Source organism: Silene latifolia, chromosome 5 (genome assembly GCF_048544455.1).
Source record: "Silene latifolia isolate original U9 population chromosome 5, ASM4854445v1, whole genome shotgun sequence".
Taxonomy (NCBI): domain Eukaryota; kingdom Viridiplantae; phylum Streptophyta; class Magnoliopsida; order Caryophyllales; family Caryophyllaceae; genus Silene; species Silene latifolia.
In genome coordinates, this window is record NC_133530.1 from 3,716,197 (window position 1) to 3,736,168 (window position 19,972).

General features: G+C 36.5%; 2 protein-coding genes across 2 annotated transcripts; one reads left to right on the top strand and one right to left on the bottom strand.

Annotated features, from left to right (window-relative positions):
* Positions 1-1,959: 1,959 nt before the first annotated feature.
* Positions 1,960-2,280, bottom strand: LOC141657964 (calcium-binding protein KRP1-like). Its single transcript, XM_074465352.1, has one exon. It carries the CDS (start codon positions 2,278-2,280, stop codon positions 1,960-1,962), a length of 321 nt encoding a protein of 106 aa, XP_074321453.1.
* Positions 2,281-7,929: 5,649 nt separating this feature from the next.
* LOC141657965 (calcium-binding protein PBP1-like) lies at positions 7,930-12,378 on the top strand. Its single transcript, XM_074465354.1, has 2 exons — positions 7,930-8,273; positions 12,297-12,378. The coding sequence occupies exons 1-2, from the start codon at positions 7,930-7,932 to the stop codon at positions 12,376-12,378; spliced, it is 426 nt and encodes a 141-aa protein (XP_074321455.1).
* Positions 12,379-19,972: the final 7,594 nt, after the last annotated feature.

The window sequence follows — 19,972 nt, forward strand, 5'->3', positions numbered from 1 at the left end:
CATGGTATAATAAACTCTGTATAAAATGGTATGTTCTATCTAGCAGATGCGAGAAAGAGAAATAAAACGTGAAAAACAAACAAGGAACGAAAACATGCAAACAGATTTACGTGTTTCACAATTGATGTGATAGCTACGTCCACCAGCAAAAGGAAGAGATATTTTATTGATATTGAGGAATTACAAGTTTTGGATTCAAATTAGAGAAGTTATGATATGCACAACTGCTATGGTAAGGTAAAAAGAGTATATATAAGCAGGGGCGGATCCAGGAATTCCGTCTATCTGGGGCTAAATTTTAAAACTATACAAAGTGATTTTTTTCTCAATATAAACCTTGTAAGTCGATACCTTTTAAAAATTTGTAAGGACATTAAATTTATGTGTCATTTATTTATGTAGTATTTGAACCAAATATAAAAATTACTAAGTATTATTTATTACTTTTTATCGGTAAGATACTTTTCATGTTGGATAATGAATGAAGCTAATTTATAATTTTTTCAACTTTGTTTTTTCAACGAAGCGTAGCGAAATTTATTTCAGTTGACTTGTACTCATACTGCATTCGATAAGAATGTAGATTTTTTTTTTTAAATTACAAGGTATACAGGGTAATTTTAAAAAATGATACTCTCTCCTTTCCAATATTTTCTCAATTTTTAATATTTGTAAGGGGGTGTTTTAACCAGTAGACAAATGTTTAAGACATCGAGAGTATACAATTTATTAAAATTATAATGCAAGTAATATTATATAATTTTTTTTTCTCCAGGAGTATCATATTTTAGTCGTTAAATCGTTAATAGTAAAATGATTGATAATTGATTGAATGATTGGAAAGAAAGATAAAAAGAAATAGCTATAAGTCTACAACAAATAGAAAAAAGAGTATAAGTTTGTAAATAAATAAAGAGAGAAAATAACTAGTACTTCATATATAATGAGAAGAAATAATCACCATATATTGTATCTATATAAAAATAGGCTAATAGTGTAAGCCCGACAATGTAAAATTGTAAAATAAAGTGAATCTTAAGCTTTATAGTTCAGCGCATAATACATGATGAGGAAAAAAAATTCATTAGTGAGAGTCAAACCCGGGTACCGACTATGGAAACCAAACAACAAACCAACAGTCTACAAGCAACCATGTGATTCTATAGTACTTCATAATCTATATATTTTTGTTTTCCTCAGAAACTACTCGGGCTATAGCCCGAGTAGCCTACCCTTGGATCCGCCCCTGTATATAAGGAAACTCTCTAAAACCTAATCAAAATTATGGTAAGTCCATAGGTTAACTCTATCCGAGACAGATTATTACGAAAGACCTCAGTGATGGTCATTCAAAGCGCCAACAACTATCAAATTCGAGGCATTTTTCAACATGGTAAATAGTATATACACAAGAATATTGGCCGGATAAGGCATATGAATCACTACACCCTACGAATAGATGTTCAAGAACATCAATCAAAACTCATGATTAACAAAATACACATAATAAGTTCTACTTCTAAGTTCTAATTACCAAGCTTTATTATCCAAATATCGGAAAACAACAACATTATCCAAATGCTTTGAGGGCTCTCGGCCTCTCTTAAATGACTAAGAAGGGTGTCGGATGGGTGACGAGTCACATGACAATGATTTTATTCATTAATAATGAAATTAATCAACAAGATAAGAAAAAAAAATATCAAACATTTTTATTATTGATGACTCAGTACAATAACTCAATTGCTAAAACTTGAAAATGGGTCTCGGCATATCCAAACAGAGGAGAGACAGACCAATTGACAAATACCAGCATCGTAGTTAATTATTATCTTAAACATACATGGCGACCTTCATGAATCAAGGTCTAAATTTACAAACCATAAAATTAAATACATTAAATCATATTTCATCCTTTCAAATGAATTTCATACGTTTAATTAAAATATACCTTACAGATTAAAATGCACCAAAATTCTGAATCCAAAGCAACCTAGACTCATCCATAAGACCAGGACTTAACCTAAACATAAGAATACAAAACTCCATTTGATTAATTGCACCATCTCCATCAAGATCACCTTCTCTTAACATACACCATAATTCATCATCTCTCATTTCATGCAACCCTAATACATACGCATTGTTCTTCAAGCTTTCGAATGTGATTACGCCTTTTTCGACATCCATTAACATAAGAAATCCACTACATAGCTCTTCTATGAATGCTTCTTCACCTAATCTTACTATCATTGATGGAAAATAATCCTCAAAATCCATATTTGTACTTTGTTCCATTTTTTTTTCTTAGGAAATAATATGTATAATAAATATCAGATTTTAATTATACAATTATACAAATAATGTTGTGTAAGTTGTGTAGTACGTTAATATGAGTGTGTATATATATAGTGGTCAGTGGCGGAGCCAGGGGTCTTTTTCCGGGGTCCCGGGACACTGTAAACGAATTTTTTTTGGAAGTATTTTGCTTCAATTCTTAGATAAAAATAGCGTAAAATTGTATTTTTATGTAGGAAATATTTTTCTGGATCCGCTGCTGGTTGTGGTGCAATATAAGATAAGGTTTTGTTTGGTAGGGTGTGTTATTTTTATGAGGTTATTAAGAGTGTTCTATGCTTCGAGGAAGGTGCATTAGAAAGTGGCAATATCGCCAAATTTTTTTGTTTTTAAGATACTGTATATATTTGAGATGAATCCTATGTACGTTAATAATTTGCAATTTTGCAATCATTGTCTCTATTATTGTCCGGTAACAAGGAATATTGGACGACGTATGATTGGGCATGTAGACATATGATAATTGGTTTGTTCGTGTGAACACGATCTTATTAAAAATGATGGTTGATTTGATATACGTAACTGGTTAATTATAGGAGAATGTACTATATATGCTTGATTGGTTATTTTAAATCAAGAACGATGATATTTTAAAACTCAACTAAAATCCTCTCTCATTATGTTCGAGCCTAGGCTAGAGCGGAGCTCGTGCGTGTTATGTTAAACCAAAGCTCGAGCTCGTTACATTATGGTCGACCTCTTATCTTGACCACTAATTCATCACTACTTTGTACGCCGTATAACTTAGCTTGTTAATCACTAATTCATTACTTTGCACTCCGTATAAGTTAGCTTGTTCATCACTACCCACAAGTTTTGTTTTTTCATAATAATTGGCGTTTATTCATCGACCGACGATGTCAACTTTAACCATTGTCGAACCTTCTTAAAGGAGAATGCACTAGCGGAATAACTTGCAATATAATACAGTATTGAGGTATAAGATCATTGATTGAGTCTCAACCATGATCTTAACCATTCACTACTTGACTACTTTGTACTCCGTATAAATGTATAATTAACATAATAATAACAATAGATAAGAATAAAAATAATTTGATATGATAACATTTTTTTGTAACAGTGACAACATTATACGATTACACCGATAGTAAGCTTATCAGTAGATCACCACAAAATGAATTATTAATAATAATTACTCTATTTCTAACATAATTTCCAACATAATAATAATAATAATAATAATAATAATAATAATAATAATAATAATAATAATAATAATAATAATAATAATAATAATAATAATAATAAAGATTTTCTAACATGTGTTCACTAGGTACCCCGCACATTATAACTGATAAAAACACGAAAAGGAAAAGTGATAAATGTTTTTCTTATTAAGAAAAGCAAAAGTAATGTGCGATTTCTTTGGTAACAATGACAACATTGTACGATTACACCGAAGATAGTACAGAAAATGTACGTTAGGAGGAACATATAATTCGCCGATATGAATGTCGATGTATGATGCACTATCCTCCCACTTTCCGTAAAAATGCGTACCAAAACAAATTGCATCCACATACACGTAAGTACGTAACCAATCACTTCATTATGGCTATACGCGATACGGAACTTGTAATAATAATGGACAAATAAGAGTGCTCCGTAGGAAACTTCATGTATTGCTTAACTTGTGCTTAAAAAAGGCCGATATAAACTCCAAATTCACATACCTAGCACCATCCCAATTACTAGACAAAAAATCTATTAGGTCTTTGGATTTTGGATTTTTTTTTATTTTTTTTGTTTTTGACAACGGAAAAGAAAGGTTTTCATACATGTGACATTTGACTCAAAAGTGTGTCTCGGAGATTCATCTCCTTGGCTGTGTGTCACGGTCCGCTACTTTTGCCGCACCGTGGCGCGCACCCTTGCCCGTCTCAAGGCAAGATGCAAGCGACAAGGATCTTCGTACTAGTGAGGGATCGCCCACTAGCACGATACTCGGGTCTCGGGGTGTGAGTCGGGATCCTAGTGTCGATCCCACAAACACGGCTTGTTAGTAAAGTGAAGGCAAAGAGTCGTTCACAACAAAGTAACAACAAGCAATACGAAGGCACAAGGTAGGAAGTAGATTTTCATTCACTAGTACTCCCTAAAGAGGGAAATATGATAGTTACATCCTGGTAGCAGGAAACATTGATTTTGAAGTTTAGTTGAATAGCGATATACCTATTTATGGAAACCTATTCTAAAACTACTAAGAAAATACTTACTACAAATGTACAAGGGAAATGAAATTACATAAGCATAAATAAATCTAAGGGTTCAAGTGTGCGGATCGTCACACTGTGGTACACATCATCTGGAATCCTATAAGACTCTTGATCCATTGCGAGAGAGCAAATTTTACTTACCGCCCCATAGACGTAAAAAGAGAAGGCGAAACACAGACTAGGAAAGTCTGCCTCGAGAGGAGAGAAAACTCCTACACTGTTGCATTGTCGTTAGCAAGTGTATTAAAGTGTGTGTGGTCGTTAGCAAGTGTATTCATTCTGTGAAGAATTCCATATTAACCCACATGTGAGTGTCCCACATTGAAGGAGAAAGAGAGATTGTACCACTTTATAACCAAGGGGGCTACTCCTCCTATTGCCAATTGGTTTTAGGATGAAACCTCCCTTGTGTTGTTAAGTGGTCCGTCTCTCCTCCATTCGGGTAAGGCCCAGGCCCATTTGCATGATTTAACACATTCCCTTAATTCTTCATCGGTAAGTTCTTATTCTCTTATTCAATGGGTTATATTTCTAGGGGTTGTCTTTGATTATGAATTGGGGGAAATGGGGTTTTGCAATTAGTGATTGTGTTATGTGATTGTTGTTTAGGCGGAGACTTCGTAGAGGAGCCGTTCTAGTTTGCTTGCTCGCATTCCTTGCTGATTGTTCTAAGGTAGGGTTTCCCTACTCAGTTGTGTTTAATTAATTTGAGATGTTGTGATTGTACTGTGTATGATTGTTGTCTGCTGATCATCGGAGTGTTGGTGTGGTGGTAGTGTGGTGGTTGTGATGATGTTGTAATGGTTGTGGTGGAGTCACTTGCGGGAGTGGCTTCACGCCCTAATTCACCCTCTGTGAAACCCGTCACGGGAGGGGATGTGCACATTAAGGGACAGGGTTATCGCTCGTTGATGAGCGGGATTTTGGTGGGGATTGGCCGCGGTCCTCCACTGGCGGCGTGGGCTACCTGTTGCGATGGGTAGTCTGGTAGGGCTACACACCTCGGTGTATAGTCGGTTACTGTGTGAGATCGGGAGACCGGGGACGGAGGATGATCAACTGGTTACTTTATGCACTTGTCTTATTTTAATTATGCAGAACTGACCCATTGTTGTTTTATAAAATCTGTGGTGATCCATTCGGGGATGGTGAGTAGATTGTGACAGGTGATGCAGTCCTTTAGCTATGGGCAGTCGTGGGGAGTCATCACTCGAGTCTAGCTTCCGCCGTCAAGAGACTTAGCATTCACTTCCGGTTGTCTAGTTTTTCCAGTTGTACATTAGTTTTGATTTTTGGGAACATGTAATCGTTAAACTCAGTTACACTTTAATAATTATGTTCTGGATTGTTGCTTTTGATATACTAAACTCGGGCAACCGAGATGGTAACAGCCTTTCATACTAGGGTAGTCCTTGGTAAGGTACCTTGGTATGAATGGGTGTTACAATAAACACATTTATAATAAACCGAATTGGCCTTACCCGACTCAAGCCAAATGTGAAACCCAAATCAGTAGAGCCCAATTTGTTTGGTTTCAAGTCTCAACTCAACTAATTTAGGCCATGTTCTTTTGGACTGAAACTGATCTGGTCTGAACTGAACTAAAATTATAGGATCTGAACTGAACTGAACTTATAGGATCTGAACTGATCGAATTGAACTGAACTTATAGGATCTGAACTGAATTTAAATTAAGTGACGTATAGAATCTGAACTGAACTTATAGAATCTGAACTGAACTTATAGGAACTGAACTTAAATTAAGTGACGCATAGAATTTGAACTGAACTTATAGGATCTGAACTGAATTGAACTGAACTTATAGGATCTGAACTGAACTGAAATTATAGGATCTAAACTGAACTTATAGGATATGAACTGAACTTATAGGATCTGAAGTAACTTAAATTAAGTGACTTTAAGTCTAAAAAACAGGGCCTAACCTCTAAGGCCATGTTCTTTTGGACTTAATTTCAGTTTAGTTTAGTTCAACTCCATTCAGTTCAATTCTATTCAGCTCTTTTCATCCTAAAAGAACAAGGCCTAAACAATACATAACCCGAAAAAAACCAATCCGACATGATCCGATATGATCCGACCTGAGTTCATATCCAAAAAAATCGAGAACCGAAATAATAACTACACTCATTCCTAATTTGAATGACTCGTTTATCAAAGTGAACCGAAATATCCCCTACTGCTCATTTAATCTACACACGACTGCTCAATATATATGACTATGTTAATTTAGGCAATTTGGCCCGGTTCGACCCACCCTTGTCCCGGGCTTGGTCTGAGTCCTAAATTTCCAGTCCACCCCGCCCTTGGCTCGCCATGCATTTTAGCAAATAAAATAAAATGGTAAGGCCCACCAGCCCGGCCCGCCTAAAACAGAACACGGGCCTGACCCGGATTATATCCCGGCCTGACCCGCCTCACTCACGGGCCTGGTCAGGGCCTGACTGGAAGAGCGGGCCCGCCGCCTAGCTAGCCCGAACCCGACCGAAAACACCTCTACTTACAAGTAGGTTTGGGCACCGGTCCAAAACCGGAATCGGCAAAATTCACGGACCGGGACCGGACCGGATTGCAAAAATTCCGGTCCGGGACCGGACAGGAAAAATTCCGGTCCAAGACCGAACTGGACCGGTTGGACCGGAATTACCCACTTTTTCAAATTCCGGTCCATTGGACCGGATCGGAATAAAAATACAATTTTAAGAAAACAACTGAAAATAACCATAATTCCGGGCATTCCGATCCAAACCGGTCCGGACCGGAAAATACTAGTCCCGGACCAGACCGAAAACCGGAATCTTAAAAAATGGTGGACCGGAGACCGGACTGGAATTTTTAATTCCGGTTGCGGTTCACTCGATTCCGATCCAGACCGGTCCATTTTTCCGGTCGGACCGGATTATGCCTACTCCTACCTACAAGGATCTTACATGAATAGTTGAACACCAAAAATACACGTAGAGTGCCTCAACAAAATGACAATTATACCCCCACATATCCTTCTACGAAAGTAATTAGCAATTCCACGAAATCGGCCGACTTGCAAACATGCCCAAAGTCTCTTTCTTAGCAAGTCCCTACCATACACAAACACACTATAAAATTCCCCTTAAAAACTCTCAAATCTTAATCATACATACATACAATCACAATAAAATCTTACATTTTAATATCGATCGATATATTATCAATTTATCATATACGATATATTCTCATATACCGTTTCCTTATCAATCCCATAAATCATTTCATCAAACCCGTTATACGATATATTCTCATATACTGTTTCCTTATCAATCCGTACTAAAAAAAAATGGCATCAATCAACAACAAAAACCCACAAAATTTTGAAGATCATTTACCAATAATGGCAGAAAAATTAGGTGGGGATGGATTAATTGAAGAAATATGTAAAGGGTTTCAATTAATTAAGGATATTGATAAAGATGTGATTACATTTGATAGTTTGAAGAAAAATGCAGAATTTTTGGGTTTACAAGAATTAAATGATGATGATTTAATGGATATGTTAAAAGAAGGTGATTATGATGGTGATGGTGCACTTAGTGAAATGGAATTTTGTGTTTTAATGTTTAGATTAAGTCCTCAATTAATGGAACAAGCTGAAGATTTGCTTAATCAAGAACTTCAATTTTTGTATTGATCGTCTCAGGGTGTGAGACCGTCTGACAGTATAATTTATGATTCTAGATTAATTTGTAATTTGATTTTTTCTGGAAATTGTTAATTGTTGAATACTGTAATAACTAATAAATGATGAATTTTTGATGATTTTATGACGATTATTTGACCTTCTTATTTTCCATGTATTGAGTCTATTGACATTGTGAAATTGGGAAGAAATTGCATTTTTAAGGCATATTTTTCTTCAGTTTGTCATGATTTTTTCATTTGCGTGTTGAAGAAACAGTCTCACTATCAACGTAAATTAATAGTCAGCCCCTTTTGACTTTATTATTACGATTACTAGTAGTAATCTCCTCATACCTCTCACAAATAATAAAACGGTTAGTCAAAAAATTTGCTCCAAAATTTTAATGCAGTAATGATAAATACAACTCTTGTATTTAAGAACTAAATTACTTTTCAAAATGGAATTAAATTAGGAATTTAAGACACAATTACGCGTAAATTAATGTCATTAATGTTTGATTTAAGGTTTTCATTCATTTTTTGGCACCTTAAATACAAGGGCTGTATTTATCATTTCCCATTTTAATGTAGTAGTGGTGATTGTTTTGTAAAGATATTGAGTAATCAATAACGAGCGGCGGAGTATATATCTAAAGTCATACTCGTATTATTAATACAGTAATATATTATTATGAAAGTGGTGATATATTTGACTCGTCTACATATTTAGACGGATATATCCGTCTACAATGAGATTAATTGGGTAAAATTATGTTTTTGACATTGTGTAATTTCTTTTTCTTATAAATTGAGCTTGACCTTCAAAGTGCCAATTTTCCGAAATTGACTCCTTTATTCAAAACTTCACGTATGGAGTATTTGACATTAGATTAAATTATTCAAAGTAAAAGGTTAGACTTTACTCGTTTAATTAATATTCCGTCTCTCTTTAAAATGATATGTCTATAAGATTAAAACGAGTTAAATAATATTCCACTTGTATAGATAGGACAAATATCTTATTATTCCCGTGACATTTTACTTTGTTTAATCTAATCAATACTATATATTAATTCCAGAAACCAATTAACTTCAATATAATTAAATAAATCTATACAAATTAATTATACCATATACTCCCTCCACTTTTTTATATATGACGTTTTGCATTTACGAGGTAAACCTTTGACTTTAATATTTACAAAAATATATTTGTTCAAAAAATATAAAAATGGTACCATTAAATTCCTTACGAAAAACTCTTACATATGAGTATACATATCATAATATTTAGTCTTATATTTTAAGAGATATTGAAAAGAGAATGGAGTGTCTCGAAATGTGAGAAAGTCATATATAAAAAAATAGAGGGAGTAGTTTTTAATCGTTAGGGTTGTGCGATAGACCTGAACAATGGACTTCAATGTAAATATTATATAGTTTTGGTTGAAGTATAAATTTATAGAACAGCGGAATATGGTGATTTTCCTTAAAATAAACCTGGCTCATTTATGGTATTAATTAATATAAAGATGTTAATTATTTTAACATAAGCAAATATAATATAAGTATATTATATTTTGGAAACTATTAAAAGGTAAATAAATCAATCTAGATTTCCAAAAAAAAAATATAATAATCCATAATTATTTCAGTTTGATTAATCTAATGCATATATGTAATATATTTTTCGAGTAGTGAAAGCCATAGAATTAACATTGGATATAGTAATATGATAGTAATCACCCATTTAAATAGTCAAAATAACAATATTAGTAGCGAGCGGTGGTAGTGAAAGTAACAAAAGTAACAACAGGAGTAGTGAAATTATCAATATTTATGTACAGGTAGTGAAAGTAACAATACTTACGTAACAATAATTACGGCGTGAGTAGTGAAAGTAAAATAGTAATAACGAATGTAATAAAAGTAACAATACTAATAACAATGGAAAGTATATACGAACAATTGGCTAACCAATCGATTTAAGTAAAATATTAATAGCGGGAGTAATGAATTTGTCTCAGAATTTATTTCATTGTAATTTTAAGATATACTCCGTATCATAGAAAAATATATTAACGATAACTTTATGAGTTATGTAACTTTAAAGTAGTTTTATTTGATTGAAAATAAAATTTAATTATAAATAGAGTTAGCCTGGGCGAAGCCGGGCACCCATACTAGTATAGAGTATTTGACACATTTTAAACTTAAGACGAGTATTTTCGTCTTAAACAAAACAAGAATATGTGGACTCGTTACTCAATTGCATAGGAATAGGCAAACACCAAGAAACCCAAAAGATTTAGAGTTATTTAACGTGAATAATCTAACCTATGTCCCTCCTTCTCATTTTAATCCATCTTATACTTTAACCCATATTAATCTGAACTATGCATTCATTTTTCTCATAATAGACCAGCCTTATTGTTTACTTGTTGTAACCGGTAAATGTTAATTTTTAGTAGGTTATCTTCCTTATTTATCTAGGCCTTCATCTTCCTCCTTCACTATCTTCTTCCTTCTTGCTACAAATTACCATTTTTTTGGGATTTTAATTACCTAAACTTAAAAAGAGTGAAAATATAACATAAGCAGGGAAATCGCAAGACTAAAGACAAACTGTATAACCCGACGTAGAGGAATGAGAGGCGTCAGATTAGAGCAAACCCAGAAATAGAAGTAGCAAGGAGATAAATTAATATTGATTGATCTAACAAGAATACTATCATAAATATAAGAAGCAAGGAAACAACCATAATCATCTGGACAAACTAGATGATGCTCTCAATTAATTTGCGATGTCTTTAAATTAATTGTGTTTCTAAAGCTTTTAAATGGGTTTGCTCTTAATTGGTTGGGTTTGCTCTTTTCTGCCTCACATCTCCGCGTAACCGCAACAACCATCACCACGACTCCGCACTCATTTACCATCACCACCGTTGCACCGTCCTCGATTCAATAGCTGCTCTTATCTACTCATAACAGCCAAAAGCAAAGCAGAATTAGTAATCGCCACCGCCGCCGCCATTGATGTGGACTTCAAAATTTGGGATTTTGAATTTGTTAAAGTTGATCAACATGGGATAGATTAGAATGATAAGATGTTAAAATAGGGGAAGGGTGTGTGAAAGTTTGTCACTGACCAGAGGGTGTAGGGTAGGTCGTCAGTGACTGACGACTATGCATTATTATGGAGAAGATCAAGGGAGGCGATGGTTGTGGCTGGTAGTGGAGTGGTTGGCTGTGAAGGGGGAGGAGGAAGAGCCGAGTTTGTTACAGGGTTGGATGAGAGAGGGTGGGTCATTAAAATATAAGAAAAATGAGTGAAAAATTACAAAAGTAAAAGGGGTAACCTATTCAAGAGGTTGCCCTTCCAAAATTGCAAAATGAGAAACATGAGTGTATAGATAAGATTAATATGGGTTAAAGTATAGGAGGGATTAATATGGGAAGGAAGGACATAGGTTGGATTATTTTCATTAAATAACCCAAAGATTTATTGGTTTTATATTTTCTCCTACAAATTTCAAAGGTTTTGGAACAACCATCGTATGCTCAAGACGGAAGTATTAGATCCTACTGGGTTAGCTTAATTACAACACATAACAACCGTGTGATCAACATACATCGACGATCAAGTTTCACTCGACTCTTTGAACAAAAACCACAACTTTCCACATTAGATCCTACTGGATGATAAACGTAAGTTAAATCTCGTTACAAGCGAGAATATCTTCACTGGAATACTGGATGATGGTTTAATGTTCACAAAACAGAAATTACGCTAACAATCAACAACTAAGTCATTCCTTCCTTCTTCAGGGAGTAAGCTTAAATCAACCCGCATCCACTTCTTAGTTATCTGTGTTATAATGTGAAGGAGAAACAGAAGACGAGAATAAAGCAGGTATTGAGTTTTAGTATTGATGCATTAATGGTAGGAAGTAGAAGACCGAATCAAGCATTGAATTCAAGTTGTATTAATATTGTGTATTGTTAAGAGAGTGAGTTACAATGCAGAGAAGCAGTTGGGATTAATAAGTACATAGACTGGTTATTAACCAGTGGATCAAAGCAGACACTGGATAATAGCAAAAAGTAGAAGACCGAATCAAGCATTGAATTCAAGTTGTATTAATATTGTGTATTGTCAAGAGAGTGAGTTACAATGCAGAGAAGCAGTTGGGATTAATAAGTACATAGACTGGTTATTAACCAGTGGATCAAAGCAGACACTGGATAATAGCAAAAAGTATTGTTGAGTACTGTGATGCAAATGACAGTGCAGTCCATACTTAGTTGTCATCAGCTAAGTTTGTGTTAGCTGAGTCAGAATCTTCTTTACACTCCCCCTCAAGATGAGAGTGGAAGTCAGATGTAACTCCCATCTTGGACAGAAGGTACTTGTGTTGTGAGATAGGACAAGATTTAGTGAACACATCTGCCACTTGTTCTTTGGTGTTGACATAGGATGTAGTAAGAAGCCCCTGTTGAATCTTCTCTCTGATGAAATGGCAATCAACCTCTATGTGCTTAGTACGTTCATGATAGACGGGATTTGCAGCAATGGCTAGGGCAGCTTGATTGTCACACTTTAAATGTGCTGGACCCAAGTGTTGTAGGCCTAAATCTTGAAACAATTGAAATAACCAAGTGACCTCATAGGTAGTCATTGCCATGGCCCTGTATTCAGCCTCAGCAGAAGATCTGGACACAACAGACTGTTTCTTGGACTTCCAGGATATGGGAGAGTTCCCAAGAAGGATACAAAAACCAGTAGTGGACTTCCTGCTGAATGCACAGGAAGCCCAATCAGAATCACAATAGGCTGTGAGCTGGACTGCTGAAGTGCTAGCAAACAATATACCCTGTCCAGGAGCAGCTTTGAGGTACCTTAAAACTCTCCTAGCAGCTTGCATATGATCAGAAGTGGGAGTTTGAAGGAATTGACTCAAAAGCTGAACAGAAAAAGCAATATCAGGTCTTGAGATGGTCAAGTAGATCAACTTACCAACCAGTTTCCTGTAGGAGGCGGGGTGAGGCAAAGGGGTGCCCTTGCCTGGTTCCAATTTGATGACAGGGTTGACTGGCAGTTGGATAGCTCTAGATTTGTCTATTCCAAAAGTGTGCAGCAGATCTAGAGTATATTTCTTCTGAGATACAAAGATACCCGCACTACTTCTCTTAATTTCCAATCCAAGGAAGTAGTTTAATGCTCCTAAATCTTTCATGTGGAAAGAGGAATGAAGGTGATCCTTGAGGGCTTGTATTTCAGAAGGATCATCTCCTGCAATAACCATGTCATCGACATAGACAAGAACAACAGTAGTGCTCCCATTATGTTGTTTAATGAAGAGGGAGTGGTCTGCATGAGACTGTTTGAAACCACAGGTGAGCAGGACCTTAGATAGTTTAGAGAACCATTGCCTGGGAGCCTGCTTTAGGCCATAAAGTGATTTGAGTAATTTACACACTTTCCCTTCAGCTTCAGGAGTGGTGGTCATCTCCCCCTGCTCAAAGCACTGTAAGCTCCTATCTGCGTATCCAAGAGGTAACTTCATATACACCTCCTCTTCTAACTCTCCATGTAGGAAAGCATTGGCCACGTCCATCTGACAGGTGTCCCAATTCTTAATAGCTATAATAGCAAGAAGAGCTCTGACAGTGGACATTTTTGCCACAGGAGCAAACGTTTCATCATAGTCCACTCCATACATTTGTCTGAACCCCTACACCACCAGTCGAGCCTTGTGTCTTTCAACAGACCCATCAGGATTGTACTTAGTCTTGTAAATCCATTTGCAGCTAATAGCTTTTCTACCCTTAGGTAGAGTGGTAAGAGACCAGGTGCAATTGTCATGGAGGGCTTGGAGCTCTGCGTTCATGGCTGCAACCCACTTGGGATGCTGCATAGCTTCTTGAAAAGTGAGAGGGTCAGCTTCAGAAGGGGTTGTACTGACATGACCAGCAAAGCATTTGTCCAAGTGGAGTTAAACCACATTAGCTATGGTAGAAGGAGCCATGACAGGATTATTAACAATGAAGTCTTTAGTCCACTCAGGTGCCCTCCTTGTCCTGCTAGGTCTGGTGGAAACATTGCTAGTCTCAGGGTCTGGAATTGGAATGAGATCCTGAGATTGAGCTGTGGATTGGAGTTCTTCAAAGGCAACTGTGGGCTCTGGTGAACAACTGGTGGGGTCCACAAAATCAGCAATTGGCTCCAACACTGGAGATGATTCAGGTGGAGTTTGAGGTTGATATTTCCCTGAGTGTAAGGTTGGTATAAAATGAGCAAAGTTCTTGATTTTGCAAGGAAAGACGGTTTCATGGAATTTGACATCTCTAGAGACAAACACCCTTTTGTGCACTATGTCATAAACCCTGTAGCCTTTCTGTGAGGGAGGGTAACCTAGGAAAATGCAGGGTATACCCCTTGGAAGAAATTTGTCCTTGTCTCTAACAGGATTATAGACCATTGCTAAGCACCCAAAGACTCTTATCCTGTCATAGTCAGGTACTTTGTTGAATAGAGCTTCATAGGGTGTTTTGTTTTGCAGAAGAGGAGTGGGTAATCTGTTAATGAGAAACGCAGCCGTGAGAACACAGTCACCCCAAAAAGATAAAGGTAAGCCAGAGCTGAATCGTATTGCTCTACTGATTTCAAGCAAGTGTCTGTGTTTTCTTTCCACAACTCCATTTTGTTGGGGTCTGTCAACACAGCTTGTTTGTTGCCAAATACCCTTAGACAACAGGAAGTCCTTGGTATCTCCTTTTGTGAGTTCAAGAGCATTGTCAGACCTGAGTATTTTGATGGTCTTGTGAAACTGATTTTCTATGAACTTGTAGAAGTGCATGAGTATTTGAGTGGCATCAGATTTTTGGTGCATTAAGTATACCCAGGTGGCCCTGCTGTAATCATCAACTAGGGTTAGGAAGTATTTTTGTTTGGTTCTGGTTTCTTTTCTGTATGGGCCCCATGTGTCCACATGGACCAGGTCAAATATCTCAGTGGTTTTATTGATTTTAATGGGAAAGGGAAGTTTAGTTTGTTTGGCCATAGAGCATGTAATACACAGTCTTTTGGAGTTTCGTGTAGTATGAGAGGGAACATTTGGAATATGTTTCAATGTATCAGTTGGAGCATGTCCCATTCTTAAATGCCAAACATCAGAATCCTTAACATTGATATTAGGCAAACCCTTACATGTGTGATCAGGTGCATTACAAGACTCAGAAAATATGCCACCTGAATCCCTTCCTAGTTCAACAGAAACATTAACATTACACAAAGTTGGATACTTAATCTTAACAGACTGACTAGCTAGCTTAGGGTGTGACTGACTGTCATTATTTAATAGGTAATAGACACCCTTGTTTTCTCGTCCAATTCCCTTAATCGTCCTGGCATGAAAGTCCTGTATAACACATAACTTGGCATAAAACATCACATAGCAATTTTCATCTTGTGTTAGTTTTTGGACAGATAGAAGATTATGTTTGAATGCAGGAACAAATAGGACATTCTTCAAGATTAGACCATTATCAAAAGTATATGTTCCTATGTGAGAAACAGTGGTGGTTTCTCCATTAGGTAGGTTTATCTTGTGTTTCTTGTGAAGTGTTTTGATGTTTTCTAAGACATTGAGATCAGATATCATGTGATTGGATGCCCCAGAGTCTATTATCCACTCTTGTGTGGTGTTGGATGCATAACTTCAGTTTAAGTAGGCCATACCTACAAAGTTAGCTTCAAGCTCGTCCTCAGTTTCAGGGTAGCTACTTGCTTTGCCTCTCTGACTGATCATAAGTTGGTCAAATTGTTGAGCAGTCAAGGTGATGGATCCCTCAGGCTCAGATTGGCTTCCACCAGCACTAGCATTTGCAGCCATTCTTCCTCCTCTGAAACTGGAACCTTGTTTCCCTTTGTTCATGACAGGCTTGTAATTCTTGGGTCCTGAACCATGATAACCACCATGATATCCACTGTGGGAGCTGCCCTGATTTCTGAGTTTGTAAGCTTGAGATTTCTCAGGAAATTTCTTTGACACAGGGTGGTCATTGGGATATCCGATTATCCTCCAGCACTGGTCCCTCTTGTGTCCCTTCTTGTTACATGTTGGACATGTTGCATTGGCAGAGTCAGACTCCTGCTGTCCAGATCCAGATCCAGCAAAGAAGGCAGAGTTATCAACAACCATTTTTTCATTTGACTTGTAGTTCTTTCTCTGAGCTTCCTCATGCTGAAACATGGCTGCAGCCTCCTCCACTCTTGTTAAAGGTGACATCATCAGGACATTGGACCTCATGGTAGAGTAAGAGGGGTGGAGGCCATTGAGGAATTGGAACAACTTCCTTTCTTCTTGTTCCTTGTGTTGTGCATCTAACCATGCATTCACTTCAGCTGTAACTTGTGTAACTGGTGGCCAGTCACTCATAATCTCAAGATTTTGCCACAAAATCCTAAGTTCAGTGAAGTACTCACAGATGGCCTTGTCACCATGTTCCAGTTCATCTAACTCTTTATTGAGTTTGAACTTTCTGGCTCCATTGCTCACAAAGAATTGCTTTTGCAGGTACTCCCAGATTTCTTTTGCTGTTCTTGTGTACAACACAGACTTCTTGATTGATTGTTCAACATTCTGGTGAATCCAGTTGATCAGCAGACAGTTGCAAGTATCCCAGGCAGCTTCCTTTAGAGGATCATTAGTAGGTCTCTTAACTACACCAGTTAAGAACCCTAATTTTCTTCTGGAACAGATGACAAGTTCCATCTGTCTTTTCCATTCGAGATAATTTTCAATGCCTGACAATTTTGTGTCCACCACGAGAGGATGAGCACATTCAGCAGGGTGCAAGTACAATGGATCTGTGGGTTCCATGACTGAGGGTGTTGTTATGATGTTGTTAGTATTTTCTGTGTTTTCAGTGGTGAAGGGGTTTTCCATTGCCATGGAAAAGGAGTTAAGTTTTTGTAGAGAAGAAGAAGGTAAGAGATGTTGGGATGAGATTGATGAGTTTTCCAGGTTGATGAATGCCACTATATATATGTAGAGCTTGGCTCTTACATTCAATGCGTGTTGCTAAATGCTCAACCATATGGTGGTTATCAGTCTCCTCATTCCAGAGCTCTGATACCATATTGAGTTTTAGTATTGATGCATTAATGGTAGGAAGTAGAAGACCGAATCAAGCATTGAATTCAAGTTGTATTAATATTGTGTATTGTCAAGAGAGTGAGTTACAATGCAGAGAAGCAGTTGGGATTAATAAGTACATAGACTGGTTATTAACCAGTGGATCAAAGCCGACACTGGATAATAGCAAAAAGTATTGTTGAGTACTGTGATGCAAATGACAGTGCAGTCCATACTTAGTTGTCATCAGCTAAGTTTGTGTTAGCTGAGTCAGAATCTTCTTTACGGCAGGAGGAAAAAGTGATGATGAAGGGGTAAGAAGATGATTAACAGAAGAAATTATGCAATGACTTAGTTACGATGAAAATATACGTGTAATGAACATAAATAAATCAAGGTTATTCCTTATTCATTTCGACTTATTAGTTGAAATATCAACTAGCTTGTAGAATGACAAGGCAAGAAAAGTATCAGAAACAACAGCATTTGTTGCATTAGTTGCTGTAGTAAGTGAAGAACATGGTGACGACGTAGTCAGTAGTGTACCTACTCAGTTTTCTCTGAATTGCCATACAAAAAAACCAATCATTTTTCGCGTTATTAAGTTAAAAATAGGATTAATTGTTAGTTAATACCGTATATTTACTCCCTTCGTCTCAATCATGTTTGCCTTTTTTATTCTTTGTGAGGGGTATTTTAATCAAAGACAACCAAATGATTGAGATGGACGGAGTGTTTTTTCATTGTTTTTCGGATGCAGAGGAAATTCCAGGGCTTACTCTGGAGTCACATTCATCAAAAGCAAAAAGAACACGAAACGTACATATAATGTGTACCTAAAGAAGAAAAATAATTCAAGCATAAAGGGTGAAGTTATACTATCAGCAGTCCTCAATTACTTATGCTAAGCAGGATTGGACCGTCGACTCACCTACAAAAGTTCAACATTCCCATTGTGGCTAACATATCAACGAGGTGGCAATCGGGTTAGTTGGGTCGGGGTAAGTCGGGTCGAGACATATCGGGTTATTAATTTAATCGGGTTAATATCAGGTTAGGTTGAGTCACTGATTATCGGGTCATGTCGGAATACGGATCGCCATCGGATCAGGTCGGGTTACGAGTCGGTTTCGGTTTGCAGTATTCTCAAATGGTGTCGGGTCGGCTCCAGCATAATTTTTTCACAAATTATTCTATAAGACCATTTTATGAATAAGACTAGCCCATTTACAAAAGGCCCAACTAAAATAATTAATACGATAACCTAATAATTATATTTTGATAACTTGCACATTTAAATATGTCCGAGTTCATCCTAAGATATTGAGTTATCAAAATAAAATTAAAATGCAAATATAATTAACTATTAAGTGTGGGTTATTCTCTTATTGAGTCAGCCATATGCTATAGGACGGTCCTATAGGAGAGTTGCTGTAATTTTTTTTAATGATAATGGGCCTTAGTATGGTTATCTTTGCCCAAGCGGGTAATGAATGAAACCGGCCCATGTAATGGATAATTGTATATGTTTCGGTTAGACCTACCAAATTCTTACCCGACCTGAAAACATGACCCGTCAAGCCTGTTTTGTTCAAGGTCAAGATCCGTAAAATCTCGACCCCCGACCCGTTAGACCCAAACCAGAAATTGTTAAGCCCATACTTTTTGCCTTCTCATTTGGGCTCTGTACAATAGGCCTGCTTTTCCTTCCACATTTCTCAATGGGTTTTCCTTGCCGAGCCCAAAAAACACACGACAAATTTTTTGATACGGCCGATTTCAATATGTTGGTCATTATTATAAAATATCGGATTATCAAAATATAATTAAAAGCTCAATGTTCACTTATTGGCTTATAGACTGTTAGTTAGTAAATCTTACTCAAAAGACTATTTATACAATAGTGTAGGTAAGGGAAACTAGTAAAGACGCTAGTCTTGAATAGAAATTTTGAAATTTTTAGTTTAAATTTCCATTTTTTTTATTATAGGATACAAAAACCAAAGAGAAATGAGGACACTAAATAGGCTCCACCTCAAAAATGCTAAACAAAGACTTGACTTTGCGTTTGAAACATATACCCATGCTTCTTTTGTATCATAAAGTTACGTGCCCAAGATAATTATGTCATTGCAAAATTTGCAATAACACAAAATCTCACTTTAGACGGACAATATCTATTTAAAGTTGTAGAAAGGTCAAATATGTGACAACTTACATAATAAGACAAACAACAAGTAGGTGAGGGTTATTATTTATGCAAAAATGAGGTTATTTGATCCGTCTACATCTTTACATAAATTTACCGTTTAGAATGAGACTAATTGTTGCCATAATGATAAAATGCTTTGGTTTGGTCTTCGTCATGCTCCTAGTTTGAATCTTTTCGTTCTAACTTACTTATTATGCATAATGGTAAATAATTTGGTGAGGGTTACTTAGACTCCGTTTGACAAGACATTTCAGGTACCTGCTTTGACTAAAGTAGCTTTTTTGAGAAAAATTTCAGGTAGCTTATTTTTATGGAAGTGTTTGGCAATTAGCTTATTTGCCCAAATAAGC

What these genes read in the sequence shown, in the direction of transcription:
- LOC141657965 (XM_074465354.1), top strand. Translation starts at nt 7,930, where the DNA reads ATGGCATCAATCAACAACAAAAACCCACAAAATTTTGAAGATCATTTA. An exon ending in AATCAAGAACTTCAATTTTT is followed by an intron (nt 8,274 to 12,296) that starts GTATTGATCGTC and finishes GTTACAATGCAG; the next exon opens with AGAAGCAGTTGGGATTAATA.
- LOC141657964 (XM_074465352.1), bottom strand. Translation starts at nt 2,280, where the DNA reads ATGGATTTTGAGGATTATTTTCCATCAATGATAGTAAGATTAGGTGAA.